Genomic DNA, 18,499 nt, shown 5'->3' with positions numbered 1-18,499 from the left:
GGAGCTCCTTTTGCCTCAATTACTGCGTTAATGCGGCGTGGCATGGAGTCGATGAGTTTCTGGCACTGCTCAGGTGTTATGAGAGCCCAGGTTGCTCTGATAGTGGCCTTCAACTCTTCTGCGTTTTTGGGTCTGGCATTCTGCATCTTCCTTTTCACAATACCCCACAGATTTTCTATGGGGCTAAGGTCAGGGGAGTTGGCGGGCCAATTTAGAACAGAAATACCATGGTCCGTAAACCAGGCACGGGTAGATTTTGCGCTGTGTGCAGGCGCCAAGTCCTGTTGGAACTTGAAATCTCCATCTCCATAGAGCAGGTCAGCAGCAGGAAGCATGAAGTGCTCTAAAACTTGCTGGTAGACGGCTGCGTTGACCCTGGATCTCAGGAAACAGAGTGGACCGACACCAGCAGATGACATGGCACCCCAAACCATCACCCAACCATGCAAACTTTGCATTTCCTTTGGAAATCGAGGTCCCAGAGTCTGGAGGAAGACTGGAGAGGCACAGGATCCACGTTGCCTGAAGTCTAGTGTAAAGTTTCCACCATCAGTGATGGTTTGGGGTGCCATGTCATCTGCTGGTGTCGGTCCACTCTGTTTCCTGAGATCCAGGGTCAACGCAGCCGTCTACCAGCAAGTTTTAGAGCACTTCATGCTTCCTGCTGCTGACCTGCTCTATGGAGATGGAGATTTCAAGTTCCAACAGGACTTGGCGCCTGCACACAGCGCAAAATCTACCCGTGCCTGGTTTACGGACCATGGTATTTCTCTTCTAAATTGGCCCGCCAACTCCCCTGACCTTAGCCCCATAGAAAATCTGTGGGGTATTGTGAAAAGGAAGATGCAGAATGCCAGACCCAAAAACGCAGAAGAGTTGAAGGCCACTATCAGAGCAACCTGGGCTCTCATAACACCTGAGCAGTGCCAGAAACTCATCGACTCCATGCCACGCCGCATTAACGCAGTAATTGAGGCAAAAGGAGCTCCAACCAAGTATTGAGTATTGTACATGCTCATATTTTTCATTTTCATACTTTTCAGTTGGCCAACATTTCTAAAAATCCCTTTTTTGTATTAGCCTTAAGTAATATCCTAATTTTGTGACACACGGAATTTTGGATTTTCATTTGTTGCCACTTCAAATCATCAAAATTAAATGAAATAAACATTTGAATGCATCAGTCTGTGTGCAATGAATAAATATAATGTACAAGTTACACCTTTTGAATGCAATTACTGAAATAAATCAAGTTTTTCAAAATATTCAAATTTACTGGCTTTTACCTGTATATCGCGCTAGACACGTAATCGATATCAGTAAAAAATGCGTTCAAGGAAACGTTATACGATATTTTTTCTTCTTTGTCGGAAGAAAGCGGAAGTTGCAAAGCGTGGTTGGTTGCATGAACTAAGGGTTTTGCGCTCTCGTAACTAAACAGCGCAGGAAGTGATCTCTGATCAGTGGGACTGACAAGCTAACAGCCAATCAAGTAACAGTATCGACTATCAGGTTTGGTTGCGCCATCGTTTTGTCTCGCAGTTGAAACTTTGCACGGAGTGAGAAGAGAAAGTAAAAATGAAGAAATTGTAGATAAAACAGAAAAAAGTCACCTGGACAGAATGGCAGTTTTTGGGAATTTTTAAAAGGGACCGTAGTCAGACCAGTGTGGTCTGTAAATGATGCAAGGCGCTGGTCCCCACCAAGACCTCACAGCCTTAGCAGCGCTCACCCTTTAGAGCACAGCTGTAACTTCCTGGCACTAAACCTGCAGAAAATAGTTCTTCTCAGGTTTCTCTCTGTTTACATTTTCACACTTTGCACTATTTTCTTACACTTTGAGCATTGCTTACATATTCCTTCTTTTTGCACTTCTATTTTAAGAGGTTATTGTTAAGTGTTCAATGTGATTTTACAATTTTGTTTACATTGTTTGTTTTCCATGCTTGTGTTGACATTTCCCTTCCTTTCTGCTGTGATAGATGAGAGGATTATAATCAGAGTACGGTCACATTTTGAACACAAATCTTTACATGGTCAAAAGCCAAAAGCAGTTAAGTTGTCACGTTGTGTAAATGGTAAATAAAAAAGAGAATACAACAAATCCTTTTCAACTTATGTTCAATTGAATAGACTGCAAAGACAAGATACTTAATGTTCAAACTGGTCAACTTTGTTGTTTTTTGCAAATATTAGCTCATTTGGAAATTGATGCATGCAACATGTTTTGAAAAAAGCTGGCACAAGTGGCAAAAAAGACTGAGCAAGTTGAGGAATGCTCATCAAACACTTATTTGGAACATCCCACAGTTGAACAGGCTAATTGGGAACAGGTGGGTGCCATGATTGGGTATAAAAGCAGCTTCCATGAAATGCTCAGTCATTCACAAACAAGAACGGGGCGAGGGTCACCACTTTGTCAACAAATGCCTGAGCAAATTGTCGAACAGTTAAAGAACAACATTTCTCAACCAGCTGTTGCAAGGAATTTAGGTAGTTTACCATCTACGCTCCTTCAGTTCAGAGAATCTGGAGAAATCACTGCAAGGCCGAAAACCAACATTGTATGCATGTGACCGTCGATCCCTCAGGCAGTACTGCACCAAAAACCGACATCAGTGTGTAAAGGATATCACCACATGGGCTCAGGAACACTTCAGAAAACCACTGTCAGTAACTACAGTTGGTCGCTACATCTGTAAGTGCAACTCTACTATGCAAAGCCAAAGCCATTTATCAACAACACCCAGAAATGCTTTGTTCGGCCCGAGCTCATCTAAGATGGACTGATGCAAAGTGTTCCGACGAGTCTACATTTCAAATTGTTTTGGGAACTGTGGATGTTGTATCCTCCGGACCAAAGAGGAATAGAACCATCCGGACTGTTACAGGCGCAAAGTGTAAAAGGCAGGCATGTGTGATGGTATGGGGGTGTATTAGTGCCCAAGGCATGGGTAACTTACACATCTGTGAAGGCACCATTAATGCTTAAAAGTACATACAGCTTTTGGAAAAAAACATATGTTGCCATCCAAGCAACATCTTTTCCATGGACGCCCCTGCTTATTTCAGCAAGACAATGCCAAGCCACGTGTTACAACAGCCTGGCTGCATAGTAAAAGAGTGCGGGTACTAGACTGGCCTGCCTGTAGTCCAGACCTGTCTCCCATTGAAAATGTGTGGTGCAATATGAAGGCTAAAATATGAGAAGGGAGACTGTTGAACAACTTAAGCTGTACATCAAGCAAGAATGGGAAAGAATTCCACTTCAAAAATGTGTCTCCTCAGCAGTGTTGGGTTAGTTACTGAAAACCAGTAACTAGTTACGTTACTAGTTACTTTATTTCAAAAGTAACTCAGTTACTAACTCAGTTACTTAAACCAAAAAGTAATGCGTTACTGTGAAAAGTAACTATTTAGTTACTTATATATATTTTTTAATTTTTTTAAGGCCCCATTTAATGCCCTTTTAGCCTTCATTTCAGTACTGTTATTGCACTGGAGAATAATACAATCTGTTGATCAACTTGACATGCATTTGCATTACTGAACTCTGCTAAGCAATGTGCTCTACATACAACACACAAAGACAAAGATATGTTTTAAAGGGCCAATTTGTTTCAGACCAGAACAAATTGACAAAACTATTTTAAATAGCTGCAACTTAACATACATAAGTAACAAACAGCATAATAACAACATAGCTGTAAAACAAGAAAGGCACACACTACATATATAAAGCCTAACCAGGCGTTTTCTCAAGGAATTCTGAAATAAAATCATGTCTGAAGCCCAGAACACTCTACACATTTCCCCACTTAGTTTAGAGAAAAGAAAATATTAGCCTGGCCCACTAGTATCCCTCTTTAGGTTTGTGAACTTTATAGTCTAAACATTTAGAGTGATGTGATAATCAAACACTCTAAAAGTTTAAAATGAAAGAGTATATAAGAGAATTGACAGAGTGTGTGTACCTTCAGTGTGCAGTGCCTCATTAAAATCCAGCCGCTGTTGGAGGTGGAGGTGAAGTGTGTGTCTCTTTACTAGCTTCGTCGAAGCATGTTGTTTTTGTCGCTGTTTCAGCATATTTGAAACTTACATTCAACTAAAATGTTATTTTCTTTGTGGTCGATAAAAGAAACGTACTGAAAATATCTCCATTTTAAGAAACTCGGCTTCGGGGTTCGCCATGACGTCTTGATAGTAGACACAGACACGCCCCCTCACACACACACACACACACACACACACACACACACACACGTACACACACACACACGTACACACAGACAGCGCGCGGCGCGCCTCTTTTTTGTCGCCTCTTCAGCAGCGCTGCAACACTCAGATCTTCTCAGTTTCTAGCCGATACTGCGTTATTAGTAACGCATCATGTAGTAACGGTAACGGAGTTACTGAATATAAAAAATAACGCGTTAGATTACTAGTTACCGCCGATAGTAACGGCGTTACAGTAACGCGTTACTTTGTAACGCGTTAGTCCCAACACTGCTCCTCAGTTCCCAAACCTTTACTGAGTGTTGTTAAAAGGAAAGGCCATGTAACACACTGGTAAAAATGCCTTTTCTGCAATGTGTTGCTGCCATTAAATTCTAAGTTGATGATTATTTGCCAAAAATAAGAAAGTTTCTCAGTGTGAACATGAAATATCTTGTCTTTGCAGTCTATTCAATTGAATATAAGTTGTTGTATTCTCTTTTTATTTACCATTTACACAACGTGACAACTTCACTGCTTTTGGGTTTCTCTGGTCCTTATTTTCGATAGGTCATAAAAAATATTAATAATTACCGATATCGACCAATATAAAACACTTATTTTGTGATAAAGTATTAAGCCGTATCGCCCAGCCCTTTTTACAAAGACATTGTCATTTTCAAGAAACCAATTTGAGTTTTTTTTTTAAAGATTTATGACAGGAGTACATGATATTATGATTGTAGGCCACAGTGGTCATTACGGGATGGAAATCAACTACGCTCACATACTGACGTCCGTTGCTGTGTTGTTATAAAATGTGCTAATTGCTTTCCGTGACCTATATCTACCTGCTTTGTAGCGGGTATTGTGTGTGCCATACACATATAACAGTTTAATTGGTCAAACAATCAAAATTGGTATGTCCCAGTAAGCGTACTGGTTCAGGACTCAAGGACCAATCAACTTTCTCTGGCAAGGAAGAGGTGGTGGTGTTGACTTGTATCCGAGCAAGAGAGAAGCTGAAGCACACCTAGTGTGGAACGAGTGTTTTTCCACAAGATTGCTGTCTACTGTATCTCTGGTGGTGGCTCGTCTAATGTGCATGATCGCCCATGCCTCATGTGAATGGCATTTTTGTTGACGCAGTGTGATGTTGTAGTTTAGTGGTTCCACATCCAGCCTACTGACAGATACTTGATACAGGCTAACAGTTTTAGCCAACAATGACATTTGATTACCTGTTAGTATGCTAACTGTTTGCATGTGTCAAGTACCAAGTTATATGACCGAGGTGTATGGCGGAATTTGGATAAAACAGTAAAAATTAGCTTTAAAAAAAGTGCACACTACTACTACGGGAGAATAATGACAATTCAATAAAGTGACAATCATAAAGAATAGCAATCCGACAATACCGTTTGTGGACAAGGAGAGACACAGCCGTTGACGCATGTTCAACCGCTTTAAAAACATTCCACAGGTGCTGTCGTCAACAATCTCCTTTTCAGGCCACAGACTACCAATGCTGAGCTTCAAACAGCTAATGAGCGCGCCCTCGGCTGACGTCACGCTTCACATGTCTGCAGGAACCGCCTTTAAGGCACACAGCCACGCACTCTTCTCTCATGAAATATCGCTCAGCACACAGCCATGCACTCTTCTCTCATGAAACATCGCTCAACTTCATACACCAGATATAAAAAAAAATAATACATTGCTTTCCCAAGTAATTTAACTGATAAACTATTAAAGAATAATTACTTGAGTACCGTATTTTCCGCACCATAAGGCGCCCTGGGTTATAAGCCGCGCCTTCAATGAACGGCATATTTCAAAACTTTGTCCACCTATAAGCCGCCCGGTGTTGTAAGCCGCATCTAACTGCTCTAAAGGAATGTCAAAAAAACAGTCAGATAGGTCAGTCAAACTTTAATAATATATTAAAAACCAGCGTTCTAACAACTCTGTTCACTCCCAAAATGTACGCAAATGTGCAATCACAAACATACGTATATCAACATGGACAGAGCTGCGTGAAAAAAGCCACCCGGCCTCTTCGCGTAAACTTAAACTTACCTTAACCACTCGCTCATCTTTTCTTCATCCATCCCTTCGAGTTAGCTTTTATGATGACGCCGGCTGGAAAGGTCTCTTTTGGCAAGGTCTTCCTTTTGAATATCACCATGGGTGGAAGTTTCTGGCCATTAGCATGGCAAGCTAGAACCACAGTGAAGGATGACTTCTTATTCCCTGTGGTGCGAATATTCACCGTACGTGCTCCCGTTGTATCCACAGTGCGGTTCACAGGAATATCAGTTGCTGTGAAATAGTAATCCGTGTGCGGATGGAGAGATTGCGTCTTTTCATGAACCGGAAACCTGTCGTTTAGTAGGAGCCATTTTGTGGTCTTTACAGATGTAAACACACAAAGGAAATGAAACGTACGGTGATATCCGCGCGCTTTTTCTTCTTCTACGCGGGCGGGTGGTTGCTTACAGTAGAAGAAGAAGCGCTTCCTGTTCTATGGGGGCGGGTGCTTACCTTGGCGGTTGCTTGCGTAGAAGAAGAAGCGCTTCCTGTCCTACCGGGAAAAAAGATGGCGGCTGTTTACCGAAGTTGCGAGACCGAAACTTTATGAAAATGAATCTTAATATTTATCCATATATAAAGCGCACCGGGTTATAAGCCGCACTGTCAGCTTTTGAGAAAATTTGTGGTTTTTAGGTGCGCCTTATAGTGCGGAAAATACGGTAATAACATTTTGGGGGAAAGCAACGAGTAGCTGTATTTCCTTTTTTAAATTACTTTTCTTATCACTGATCTTCGCCATTCATCCATGGATTGATTTCACTTACCGTATTTTTTGGAGTATAAGTCGCACCGGCCGAAAATGCATAATAAAGAAGGAAAAAAACATGTATAAGTCGCACTGGAGCCCGGCCAAACTATGAAAAAAAACTGCGATTTATAGTCCGAAAAATGCGGTACTGTACGGGGATCCCAAATACACAAATATACACCAACAGCTAAGTTGATTTCGCCAAATAGGACCCCTTTAAAGTTTGCCGTAAAAAAAACGTGGGGAAACGTGATAGTGAAGCCGCAAAATTTGAAGCAAGAAGTGGCAAGGCAGGACTGTGGTCCGGCTCGTAGGTCAATCCCAAAAATGGTGTGCACGCCATCTTGTCACTCCGACTGTTTCAAAATCCGTTGGGATTAGACAAGGTCTTTTTTTTTTTTCGTGATTGCAATCGACTGGGTGTTGTGCTAAATGGCCAATCAGTTCAGTTTGTTTGCACAGTGGTTGTTGCAGCAGAGTCAAAAAGACTCACTGGAGCCTTAACAGCTTTTAGGTCTGTCCAATTTTGATCAGCCAATGCAAATTGTGGCCTCAATATCCTGTTCTTTATTGACAGGAGTGGCACCCGATGTGGTCTTCTGCTGACGTGTAATGCGTTACCTCGGTTGTAACAAGTGGTAACGTGTGTGATTTTTATTTGAACCCGTCTGGCCATTCTCCTCTGACCTCTGCCATCCAACAAGGCATTTTCACCCAGAGGACTGCTGTTTACTGGATATTTTCTCTATTTTGGACCATTCTTCGTAAAGCCCAGACGGTTGTGCGTGGAAAATCCCAGTAAATCAACAGACCAGCCCGTGTCGACTAACAACCATGCCACGCTCAGTCACTCAAAACCCTTTTTAACTTGTTCATCTGATCATGTCTACATCCCTAAACGCTATAAGCCATTTTATTAGCTGATATCATTTGTGTTAACCAGGAGTTTAACTGGTCCCTGATTGAAATGGCTGTACACACAAAAGCCGCCAATGGTAATGTGTCACAAAGATCTGTGTTCATGTGGTTTGAAATGAATAGTATGAGTTTAGTGACTAGTATGGGTGTGCCAATACAACTTTTTTACTTCCTATACAATACCGATATGGATCTGATATCAGGAATCATACATACTTTATTTTGTAGTGTGGAATGCAGAAAATGTGAGCCAAACAGAAAACAATGGTAGGTATGAAAAACACTAACATGTTTATTATTAACCATCTGGAATGGACTTATGCTGTTTTTAAGTTGAAGTGGAGTGGTTATTATTTTAGTGGCAACAAAAATGCTTAAAATGAATCTCATGACGCAATAGGTTTAATGTTGCGGACACGTTTGTTACTGGACACTTCAAAATATGCTCTGCCTATTTGATAAATGTGTTTTAGACCAGAGGTTCTTAACCTTTTTGACTTTGCAGCCCAACTTTACCACTACAAAGGAGCCCGAGGCCCACTCAAATGTTACCACTGAATTAGTAATCTTACGTTTGATTTCGATCGTGTTCAACAATTACTGAATATCTACAGTTTATAACCTTGCCAAATGATATTAAACCATGTGAGGCTGATTAGAAAAATATATACTAACCAAATATACTGCGTAAGAAGGGAGTCATAAATGTCTGACGAAAAATAAATTGATATGTAGTGCTAAAACAGTCATTAGCTTCACCACTTTAGTCAAAAATGATGCGCTTAAGAATCGTCTTCATGGCTTTAATAAAGTACTATCTATCTACAGGTAAAAGCCAGTAAATTAGAATATTTTGAAAAACTTGATTTATTTCAGTAATTGCATTCAAAAGGTGTAACTTGTACATTATATTTATTCATTGCACACAGACTGATGCATTCAAATGTTTATTTCATTTAATTTTGATGATTTGAAGTGGCAACAAATGAAAATCCAAAATTCCGTGTGTCACAAAATTAGAATATTACTTAAGGCTAATACAAAAAAGGGATTTTTAGAAATGTTGGCCAACTGAAAAGTATGAAAATGAAAAATATGAGCATGTACAATACTCAATACTTGGTTGGAGCTCCTTTTGCCTCAATTACTGCGTTAATGCGGCGTGGCATGGAGTCGATGAGTTTCTGGCACTGCTCAGGTGTTATGAGAGCCCAGGTTGCTCTGATAGTGGCCTTCAACTCTTCTGCGTTTTTGGGTCTGGCATTCTGCATCTTCCTTTTCACAATACCCCACAGATTTTCTATGGGACTAAGGTCAGGGGAGTTGGCGGGCCAATTTAGAACAGAAATACCATGGTCCGTAAACCAGGCACGGGTAGATTTTGCGCTGTGTGCAGGCGCCAAGTCCTGTTGGAACTTGAAATCTCCATCTCCATAGAGCAGGTCAGCAGCAGGAAGCATGAAGTGCTCTAAAACTTGCTGGTAGACGGCTGCGTTGACCCTGGATCTCAGGAAACAGAGTGGACCGACACCAGCAGATGACATGGCACCCCAAACCATCACCCAACCATGCAAATTTTGCATTTCCTTTGGAAATCGAGGTCCCAGAGTCTGGAGGAAGACAGGAGAGGCACAGGATCCACGTTGCCTAAAGTCTAGTGTAAAGTTTCCACCATCAGTGATGGTTTGGGGTGCCATGTCATCTGCTGGTGTCGGTCCACTCTGTTTCCTGAGATCCAGGGTCAACGCAGCCGTCTACCAGCAAGTTTTAGAGCACTTCATGCTTCCTGCTGCTGACCTGCTCTATGGAGATGGAGATTTCAAGTTCCAACAGGACTTGGCGCCTGCACACAGCGCAAAATCTACCGGTGCCTGGTTTACGGACCATTGTATTTCTGTTCTAAATTGGCCCGCCAACTCCCCTGACCTTAGCCCCATAGAAAATCTGTGGGGTATTGTGAAAAGGAAGATGCAGAATGCCAGACCCAAAAACGCAGAAGAGTTGAAGGCCACTATCAGAGCAACCTGGGCTCTCATAACACCTGAGCAGTGCCAGAAACTCATCGACTCCATGCCACGCCGCATTAACGCAGTAATTGAGGCAAAAGGAGCTCCAACCAAGTATTGAGTATTGTACATGCTCATATTTTTCATTTTCATACTTTTCAGTTGGCCAACATTTCTAAAAATCCCTTTTTTGTATTAGCCTTAAGTAATATTCTAATTTTGTGACACACGGAATTTTGGATTTTCATTTGTTGCCACTTCAAATCATCAAAATTAAATAAAATAAACATTTCAATGCATCAGTCTGTGTGCAATGAATAAATATAATGTACAAGTTACACCTTTTGAATGCAATTACTGAAATAAATCAAGTTTTTCAAAATATTCTAATTTACTGCCTTTTACCTGTATCTTTAGCTTCATACTTATACTTACTTGAGATTTTCATTATTGCAACAGGTGGTGGAAAACACGGCTGAGAAACAATGAACCCCGGCCTTATGATCAAGAGACACTGTTTTAGACTGCAATATTGTTCAATAATGGACATTTATTACACGTAGGTCTTGCTTGTGTGCTTAGCTGTTGTGTAGCTGCTAGCGGCCGGTAGCCTATAGCCTAGCATGATTACTTTTTGTGAATGACCAAAATAGAAGACAAGACCTGCCTTGTGTACTTACTGGAGGACATTTAGCAGTAAAAAGGTTGCAGGACTGCTTGTAACACAGCGTTTACATCAGAGATTTTTGATGAAAGCCCATAAAATCCCTTACATGTTTTTTGACTGATATCAGGTCGATATATCGGACCGGGACACCCCTAGTTACTAGTACCTGTACTTGGGTGTCTGCCAGTGATGCATTAAGTGGCTTAATTAGCTCCAAAGAACAAGGCGATTGACTTCACCTTCACCCTTTCCTGTCTGATCTGTAGAAGAATGCCCTGCAGTGGACCAAGAGTTCAGAGGCCGAAACGGCCACTGAGCTGGTGAGCAGCGCCGCTAACCCGACCTCCAGCAGCTCCGCTCTCACAGAGGCTGGCGCCACAGAAGCGACCGAGGAGGAGACCTGCAACGTGACTGAGAACCCTTCCACCGCCTCCAATTTTGGTAACACCACACAGTGCTGCTGACCTGGGTCTGTTGTTGAGTGAGCCTGTCGTCTCTTTCGCAGCAATGCGTTCGTTTGCTCGCATTGGATTGTGACTAGAGTTGCAAAGGGGTGGAAAGTTTCCGGTAAATTTCCGGAAACCTTCCGGAAATTTACCACGGGAAGTTTGGAAATTTTGACCATTTTTGGATTACCGTATTTTCCGCACCATAAGGCGCCCTGGGTTATAAGCCGCGCCTTCAATGAACGGCATATTTCAAAACTTTGTCCACCTATAAGCCGCCCCGTGTTATAAGCCGCATCTAACTGCGCTAAAGGAATGTCAAAAAAACAGTCAGATAGGTCAGTCAAACTTTAATAATATATTAAAAACCAGCGTGATGTGGGCGCGCATGGAGTCGTATATCAACATGGACGGAGCTGCGTGAAAAAAGCCACCCGGCCTCTTCGCGTAAACTTACCTTAACCACTCGCTCATCTTTTCTTCATCCATCCATCCCTTCGAGTTAGCTTTTATGATGACGCCGGCTGGAAAGGTCTCTTTTGGCAAGGTCTTCCTTTTGAATATCACCATGGGTGGAAGTTTCTGGCCATTAGCATGGCAAGCTAGAACCACAGTGAAGGATGACTTCTCATTCCCTGTGGTGCGAATATTCACCGTACGTGCTCCCGTTGTATCCACAGTGCGGTTCACAGGAATATCAAAAGTCAGTGGAACCTCGTCCATGTTGATAATGTTCTCTGGCCGGATCTTTTTTTCAGCTATCTTGTTTTTACAATATGCACGGAAAGTAGCCAGCTTTTCTTGAAAGTCTTTAGGCAGTTGCTGTGAAATAGTAGTCCGTGTGCGGATGGAGAGATTGCGTCTTTTCATGAACCGGAAACCTGTCGCTTAGTAGGAGCCATTTTGTGGTCTTTACAGATGTAAACACACAAAGGAAATGAAACGTAATATCCGCGCCCTTCTTCTTCTTCTACGGGGGCGGGTGGTTGCTTACAGTAGAAGAAGAAGCGCTTCCTCTTCTACGGGGAAAAAAGATGGCGGCTGTTTACCGTAGTTGCGAGACCGAAACTTTATGAAAATGAATCTTAATATTAATCCATATATAAAGCGCACCGGGTTATAAGGCGCACTGTCAGCTTTTGAGTAAATTTGTGGTTTTTAGGTGCGGCTAATAGTGCGGAAAATACGGTATTCAAAGTTGGACAGCGTCCATCTTATTGTGTAGAATAAGATGAGAAGCTTGTAAAAGACTAATGCAATGCCACACACATATATATAAATAGTCAGCTAAACAATTGGAGTAGTCTTTAACAATATTTGACTGATGGACAAATGAATGGAAATAAGCTAGATCAGGGGTCGGCAACCTTTACCAGTCAAAGAACCATTTTGACCAGTTTCGCAAATTAGAGAAAACAATGGGAGCCGCATAATTTTTTTGAAATTTTAAATGAAATAACACTGCATACAATTTTTTTTTTTGCTTTGTGCTATGTATAAACCAGGGGTCTCCGACACGCTGCCCACACCTTTATGTGGAATTTGTAAGCTGGTGCGACACGTGGGATTTGAATGAATGGCGCTTGTCAGCGTGATGCGTGCCGTGATGATACAGCATATAGCACCCAATACAACCAGCGTGCCTGATCAGCGACACGTTGTATGGTGTTTCCGCTTGCTCACGTAGGTGACAGCAAGGCCTACTTGGTCAATAACCACACAGGTTACACTGACAGTGGCGGTATAAAAAAAACTATAACACTCTTACTAATAATGCGCCACACTGTGAACCCACACCAAACAAGAATGACAAACACATTTTGGGAGAACATCTGCACCGTAACACAACATAAACACAACAGGACAAATACCCAGAACCCCATGCAGCCCTAACTCTTCCGTGACACATTATACACCCCCGCTACCAAACCCCGTCCACCTCAACCGACGCACAGAAGGGGGGCGGGGGGGTTTGGTGGTAGCAGGGGTGTATAATGTAGCCCGGAAGAGTCAGGGCTGCATGGGATTCTGGGTATTTGTCCTGTTGTGTTTATGTTGTGTTAAGGTGCAGATGTTCTCCCGAAATGTGTTTGTCATTCTTGTTTGGTTTTGGTTCAAAGTGTGGCGCATTATTAGTAAGAGTGTTAAAGTTGTTTTATATGGTCACCATCAGTGTAACCTGTGTGGCTGTTGACCAAGTATGCCTTGCTGTCACGTACGTGTGTAAGCAGAAGATGTATATTGTATAACAAGTGTTGGGCTGGCACGCTGTTAATACAGATTGTAGAGAGCGCCAAATGTTGTACCATCATGGCACGCCCTTATTATAGCTGTAAGGGTGAAAATCGGTTAATATTAATCCCGGGAATTTTCTGCGAGAGGCACTGAAATCCGGAAGTCTCACTGGAAAATTGGGGGGTTCAGCAAGTAAGCTGCTGAGCCGCATAAGAGTGATCAAAGAGCCGCATGCGGCTCCGGAGCCGCGGGTTGCCGACCCCTGAGCTAGATGAATAAATGAACAGTCAATCAGCATGCTAAATCAAACTATAACCTACATTATTGTATGACAACAGAATGGCTAGCAGAACAGAAGGCGGAGGAAACTACATGTTTTGATTTAGTATTTGCTAGAGAAAATTAGCATCACGGCTAACGGAGAAATATTTTGGGTTCATTATGAGACTGTGGTGGTACATAAACCTAGCTAGCTAGAGATATTGGCCCCAAAATCATTGAACAAGTACAGGAACAGCTAAATAGCTTGAGTGTAAGTCTGCTGGAGTAGTCTACAGTCATACAGTAACAAGCAATTACACCTCTATTAAACTTAAATACCATAGATCAAATATATTTACCCCATCAACACTTACCTGACTGGATGAAGTCCTTGGGCTCAAATACTAGTGTGGCCTCAATAGCCCTGCTGTAGTGTGTAGCATGCTGGCAATTATCTGGGCATGTGATGGAAGAATGCATGGAGGAATGCACAGTGCAAGGTTGAAATTCAACTAAATGTATATTAAATCAGGTTGTTTTAGCTAATAATCATGCTGCAAGATCTAGCATGTTTCATTCAATGTTTATTCCCATATATTCCCGTTGATTCTTATATATTCCCGTTAGAGATGCGCGGATAGGCAATTATTGCATCCGCAACCGCATCAGAAAGTCGTCAACCATCCGCCATCCACCCGATGTAGCATTTGATCAGAACCGCACCCGCCCGTTGTTATATATCTAATATAGACGATGCAAGGCATTAGTGAGGTTATAAAGCTTTTGCCTGTTAAAGAAAGGAGACTGATCCAATGCAGCACAGACATTCGCGTGCCACGCTGTCACGACCCAGACGCACACCAGTGCGCAATCATATGGGAGCCGCGCTGAGCGCACCTCCAAGCGCGTCTCGCTGCCGGCGACGGCCGGGTATGGGCCCAACGCTCCAGCGCCATCCATTTTCAGGGCTAGTTGATTCGGCAGGTGGGTTGTTACACACTCCTTAGTGGGTTCCAACTTCCATGGCCACCGTCCTGCTGTCTATATCAATCAGGGTGAGCCCCACCCCTTTCGTGAGCGCACTGCGCGCGGAGTGACCCCTGTTACGCGCCCCCGGCAACAGGGGTGGCGGGCAGGTAAACTGCGCGGGCGGAGCGCGCGGAGTGACCCCTGTTACGAGACCCCGGCCACGGGGGTGGCGGGCAGGTAAGCTGCTTACCTGCTGCGCGTGACGCCGGCCGCGGCGAAGGCGGACGAGGCGGGGTGTCGGTGCGGTGGGCGCGGTGGTGACCCTGGACGTGCGTCGGGCCCTTCTCGCGGATCGCCTCAGCTACGGCTCCCGGTGGGGCCCGAGCTCTCGGGGGAAGGGACCTCGGTCCCGGACCCCGGCGAGGCGTCCCTTCTCCGCTCCGTAAAAGTGTCCATCTCTTTTTTTTTTTTTTTCTTCTGTTGTGGCATATGCTGCAGGTGCCTGCTCGTTTTTCGTATGTGGGTAACAACATTTAACTATGTATATATATTTCCCAATTGGTTTAACTGCCACCCGCCTGAATCTATTTAAAATCTAATTTTTTTTTATTTCAACCGCCCGACCCGACCCGCGGATAAAATCTAATTTTTTTTAATTTCATCCGCCCGATCCGCGGATAATCCGCGGACTCCGCGGTTGTGCCCGCAAACCGTGCATCTCTAATTCCCGTTAATTCCCATGGAAAGTTTCCTACTTTGAATATTCCCGGAATTTTGCAACCCTAATTGTGACAACATAAATCTGCCTTTTCCTGGCCCGCAGCCTTGGCAGCTGAAACTTTATCCAGTGTTTACGGCTCCACAGAGTTGCAGTCTTCCACCAGCCAACCTCAGACCCGACTCAGCAGGGCAGCAGGATTGCAGGGACGCACCGACGCTCAACAGGTCCAACATGTTCAGCACACCCAGACCAGACTGAGCCGCTCCAGACAGGTCAGTACCATCTTCAAAGACGGCCTGCCCTGACTATGGTGGGTGTGACTAAAAGTTGAAAATAGCCAAAGACAAGTGGAAATGATCATTAGTAGCACTTGTGTGTACTTGGAACTGCAGTTGAAGAAAGTGTGTGTAGTGTTTGAACATGAAGAAGTGCGCCGTGTCTGTTTGCTACCACAGTCCGGGAGGCAGCGTAAGAAAGCAGTCATGATGCCACGCGTCGTCCTCACGCCTCTTAAAGTAAACGGAGAGCATGTACCTTCAGGTATGTCTTTGGAACAGCAATACTTGAAATGATCAAAATGTTATTCTGTCGCTAGATCAGTAGCTTGCACCCCAACATCTTGATAATTGCAATAACATTGTTTTTATTTGCGTGAATTTTACATTGTGTGAGAGCTCATTGAAAGGGTAACTGCAATTTTTTTTTTTTTGTGCCTATCGTTTACAATCATTATGAAAGACGTGACAACAGATGTTTATTTTTTAATGCATTCCAACTTGTAAATATAAGTTGTCTTACAGCGGAGCCAATGGGAGGTCCTTTTATTCCGCCCATAAAATGCAATAAAAAAACATCCAAAAAGTGCCAACAATACTGCATTCACATTTTGTGACCTGAATATTAACCAAGTATTAGTGACATTGTTGTTATAAGCGCTAACACGCACAAATTATTTATAGTGGCACAGTGAGCAGGAGCTTGTGTGCAAATGTTAACATGATCGACTGATCAGCTGCTTCCTGTGAATAAGTCATGCCTCTCACCTGGATAGTAGAAGGATGAGGACATATTCCAACAAGTTGGCACAGTTTGACAGGCAATTTAGACCCTGTAATGGCGAGAACGACGCGCTTTCTTTTCTTTGCGAGGATTGAGTCATTCTTCATCTAAATGGGAATATATGAACATCCTAGCAGTCTCCATCCTAATGACAGCTGACCTTGTGCAGTAAGTGATGTTTTTAATGTTTGTCGGCTCTCATGAAGTCTGCAGTGAGCAGTAATCAGTGTTGGAATCGGGGGAAAAAAGTAAAGTTTGTGATGCGTTTTGGAAATGAATGTGCTGCGTATGCTTAAAACGATTAATATACAGTATGTAAATACTACTACATTACATATATACTTACATCATGTATATACAACTTTAATAGAGTTGTTTTTTAAAGGCTTTATGAGCAGAATAGAGCAGCTCACATTCAAAGCGGACTTCCATCCATCCATTAATTATCTTCCGCTTATCCGAGGTCGGGTCGCGGGTGCAGCAGCCTAAGCAGGGAAGCCCAGACTTCCCCCTCCCCAGTCACCTCGTTCAGCTCCTCCCGGGGGATCCCGAGGCGTTCCCAGGCCAGCCGGGAGACATAGTCTTCCCAACGTGTCCCGGGTCTTCCCCGTGGCCTCCTGCCGGTCTGACGTGCCCTAAACACCTCCCTAGGGAGGCGTTCGGGTGGCATCCTGAGCAGATGCCCGAACCACATCATCTGGCTCCTCTCCATGTGGAGGAGCAGCGGCTTTACTCTGAGCTCTTCACATATGACAGAGCTCCTCACCCTATCTCTACCCGCCACCCGGCAGAGGAAACTCATTTGGGCCGCTTGTACCCGTGATCTTGTCCTTTCGGTCATAACCCAAAGCTCATGACCATAGGTGAGGATAGGAACGTAGATCGACCGCTAAATTGAGAGCTTTGCCTTCCGGCTCAGCTCCTTCTTCACCACAACGATACAGCGTCCGCATTACTGAAGACGCCGCACCGATCCGCCTGTCCATCTCACCATCCACTCGTGAACAAGACTCCGAGGTACTTGAACTCCTCCACTTGGGGCAAGATCTCCTCCCCAACCTGGAGATGGTACTCCACCCTTTCCCGGGTGAGAACCATGGACTCGGACTTGGAGGTGCTGATTCTCATCCCAGTCGCTTCACACTCGGCTGCGAACCGATCCAGTGAGAGCTGAAGATCCTGGCCAGATGAAGCCATCAGGACCACATCACCTGCAGCCACCAAACTGGATCCCCTCAACACCCTGACTACGCCTAGAAATTGTGTCCATAAAAGTTATGAACAGAATAGGTGACAAAGGGCGGCCTTGGCGGAGTCCAACCCTCACTGGAAACGTGTCCGACTTACTGCCGGCAATGCGGACCAAGCTCTGACACTGATCATATAGGAAGCGGACCGCCACAATCAGACAGTCCAATACCCCATACTCTCTGAGCACTCCCTACACATTTATTTATTTAGAATGCATTATTAAAAAAATGCATCTATTGTCATGTCTTTCATTATGATTGGGAATGATGGGCAAAATAAGAGTAAAGTACAGTTCCCCTTTAAGAGTGGCCACTTGTGGTTTGGACTTTTTAGGACCGATGAAGAGGAATCGTGGCGGGGTGGATGTGGACTTTGAAACACCGGGTTCCATTCTTGTCAACACCAACATCAGGGCTCTCATTAACGTGAGAACCTTCTCGGCCTTCCCAGCACAGTCCCAGCAGCAGCTCTTACAGCTTCTGCCAGAGGTGGACCGCCAGGTAACTTACTCCTCTTTACCAAGACCCCTTGCAATCACGTAGGGCTGCAACAAACTATAGACCTGTTTCCTTACTTCCACAATTTTCTAAGATCATTGAAAAACTGTTCAATAACAGATTAGAGAGTTTCATAAATAAAAATAGAATACTCGAAGAAAATCAATATGGATACAGAGCTAATGTTTCAACTTCGATGGCTTTAATTGAAATTACAGAAGAAATTACCAATGCTATAGATAATAAAAAATGTGCGGCAGCAGTTTTAATGTATCTAACTAAAGCATTTGACACAATTAATCGCAATATTTTAATCAAAAAACTAGAACGATATGGCATCAGAGGGTTAGTCTTAAACTTGATAAGAAGTTATCTAACGAACAGGAAACAATACGTGAAGGTAGGCGAACAC

The 18,499-nt window shown here is 43.5% G+C and overlaps 1 protein-coding gene across 1 annotated transcript in view; it reads left to right on the top strand.

The window, feature by feature from the left end:
• Positions 1 to 18,499, top strand: part of asxl1 (ASXL transcriptional regulator 1) — a 59,333-nt gene that overhangs the window by 29,513 nt on the left and 11,321 nt on the right. Inside the window, exons 5-8 of the mRNA XM_072914842.1 lie at positions 10,915 to 11,089; positions 15,425 to 15,552; positions 15,736 to 15,820; positions 17,924 to 18,090. Of these exons, the coding sequence (XP_072770943.1) occupies positions 10,915 to 11,089; positions 15,425 to 15,552; positions 15,736 to 15,820; positions 17,924 to 18,090 (555 nt within the window). The remainder of the gene's footprint in view (positions 1 to 10,914; positions 11,090 to 15,424; positions 15,553 to 15,735; positions 15,821 to 17,923; positions 18,091 to 18,499) is intronic.

This window comes from Nerophis lumbriciformis, linkage group LG01, assembly GCF_033978685.3.
Source record: "Nerophis lumbriciformis linkage group LG01, RoL_Nlum_v2.1, whole genome shotgun sequence".
Classification (NCBI taxonomy): Eukaryota; Metazoa; Chordata; class Actinopteri; order Syngnathiformes; family Syngnathidae; genus Nerophis; species Nerophis lumbriciformis.
The sequence above is the reverse complement of the archived record's forward strand: the minus strand, read 5'-3'. Positions and strand labels throughout refer to the sequence as shown.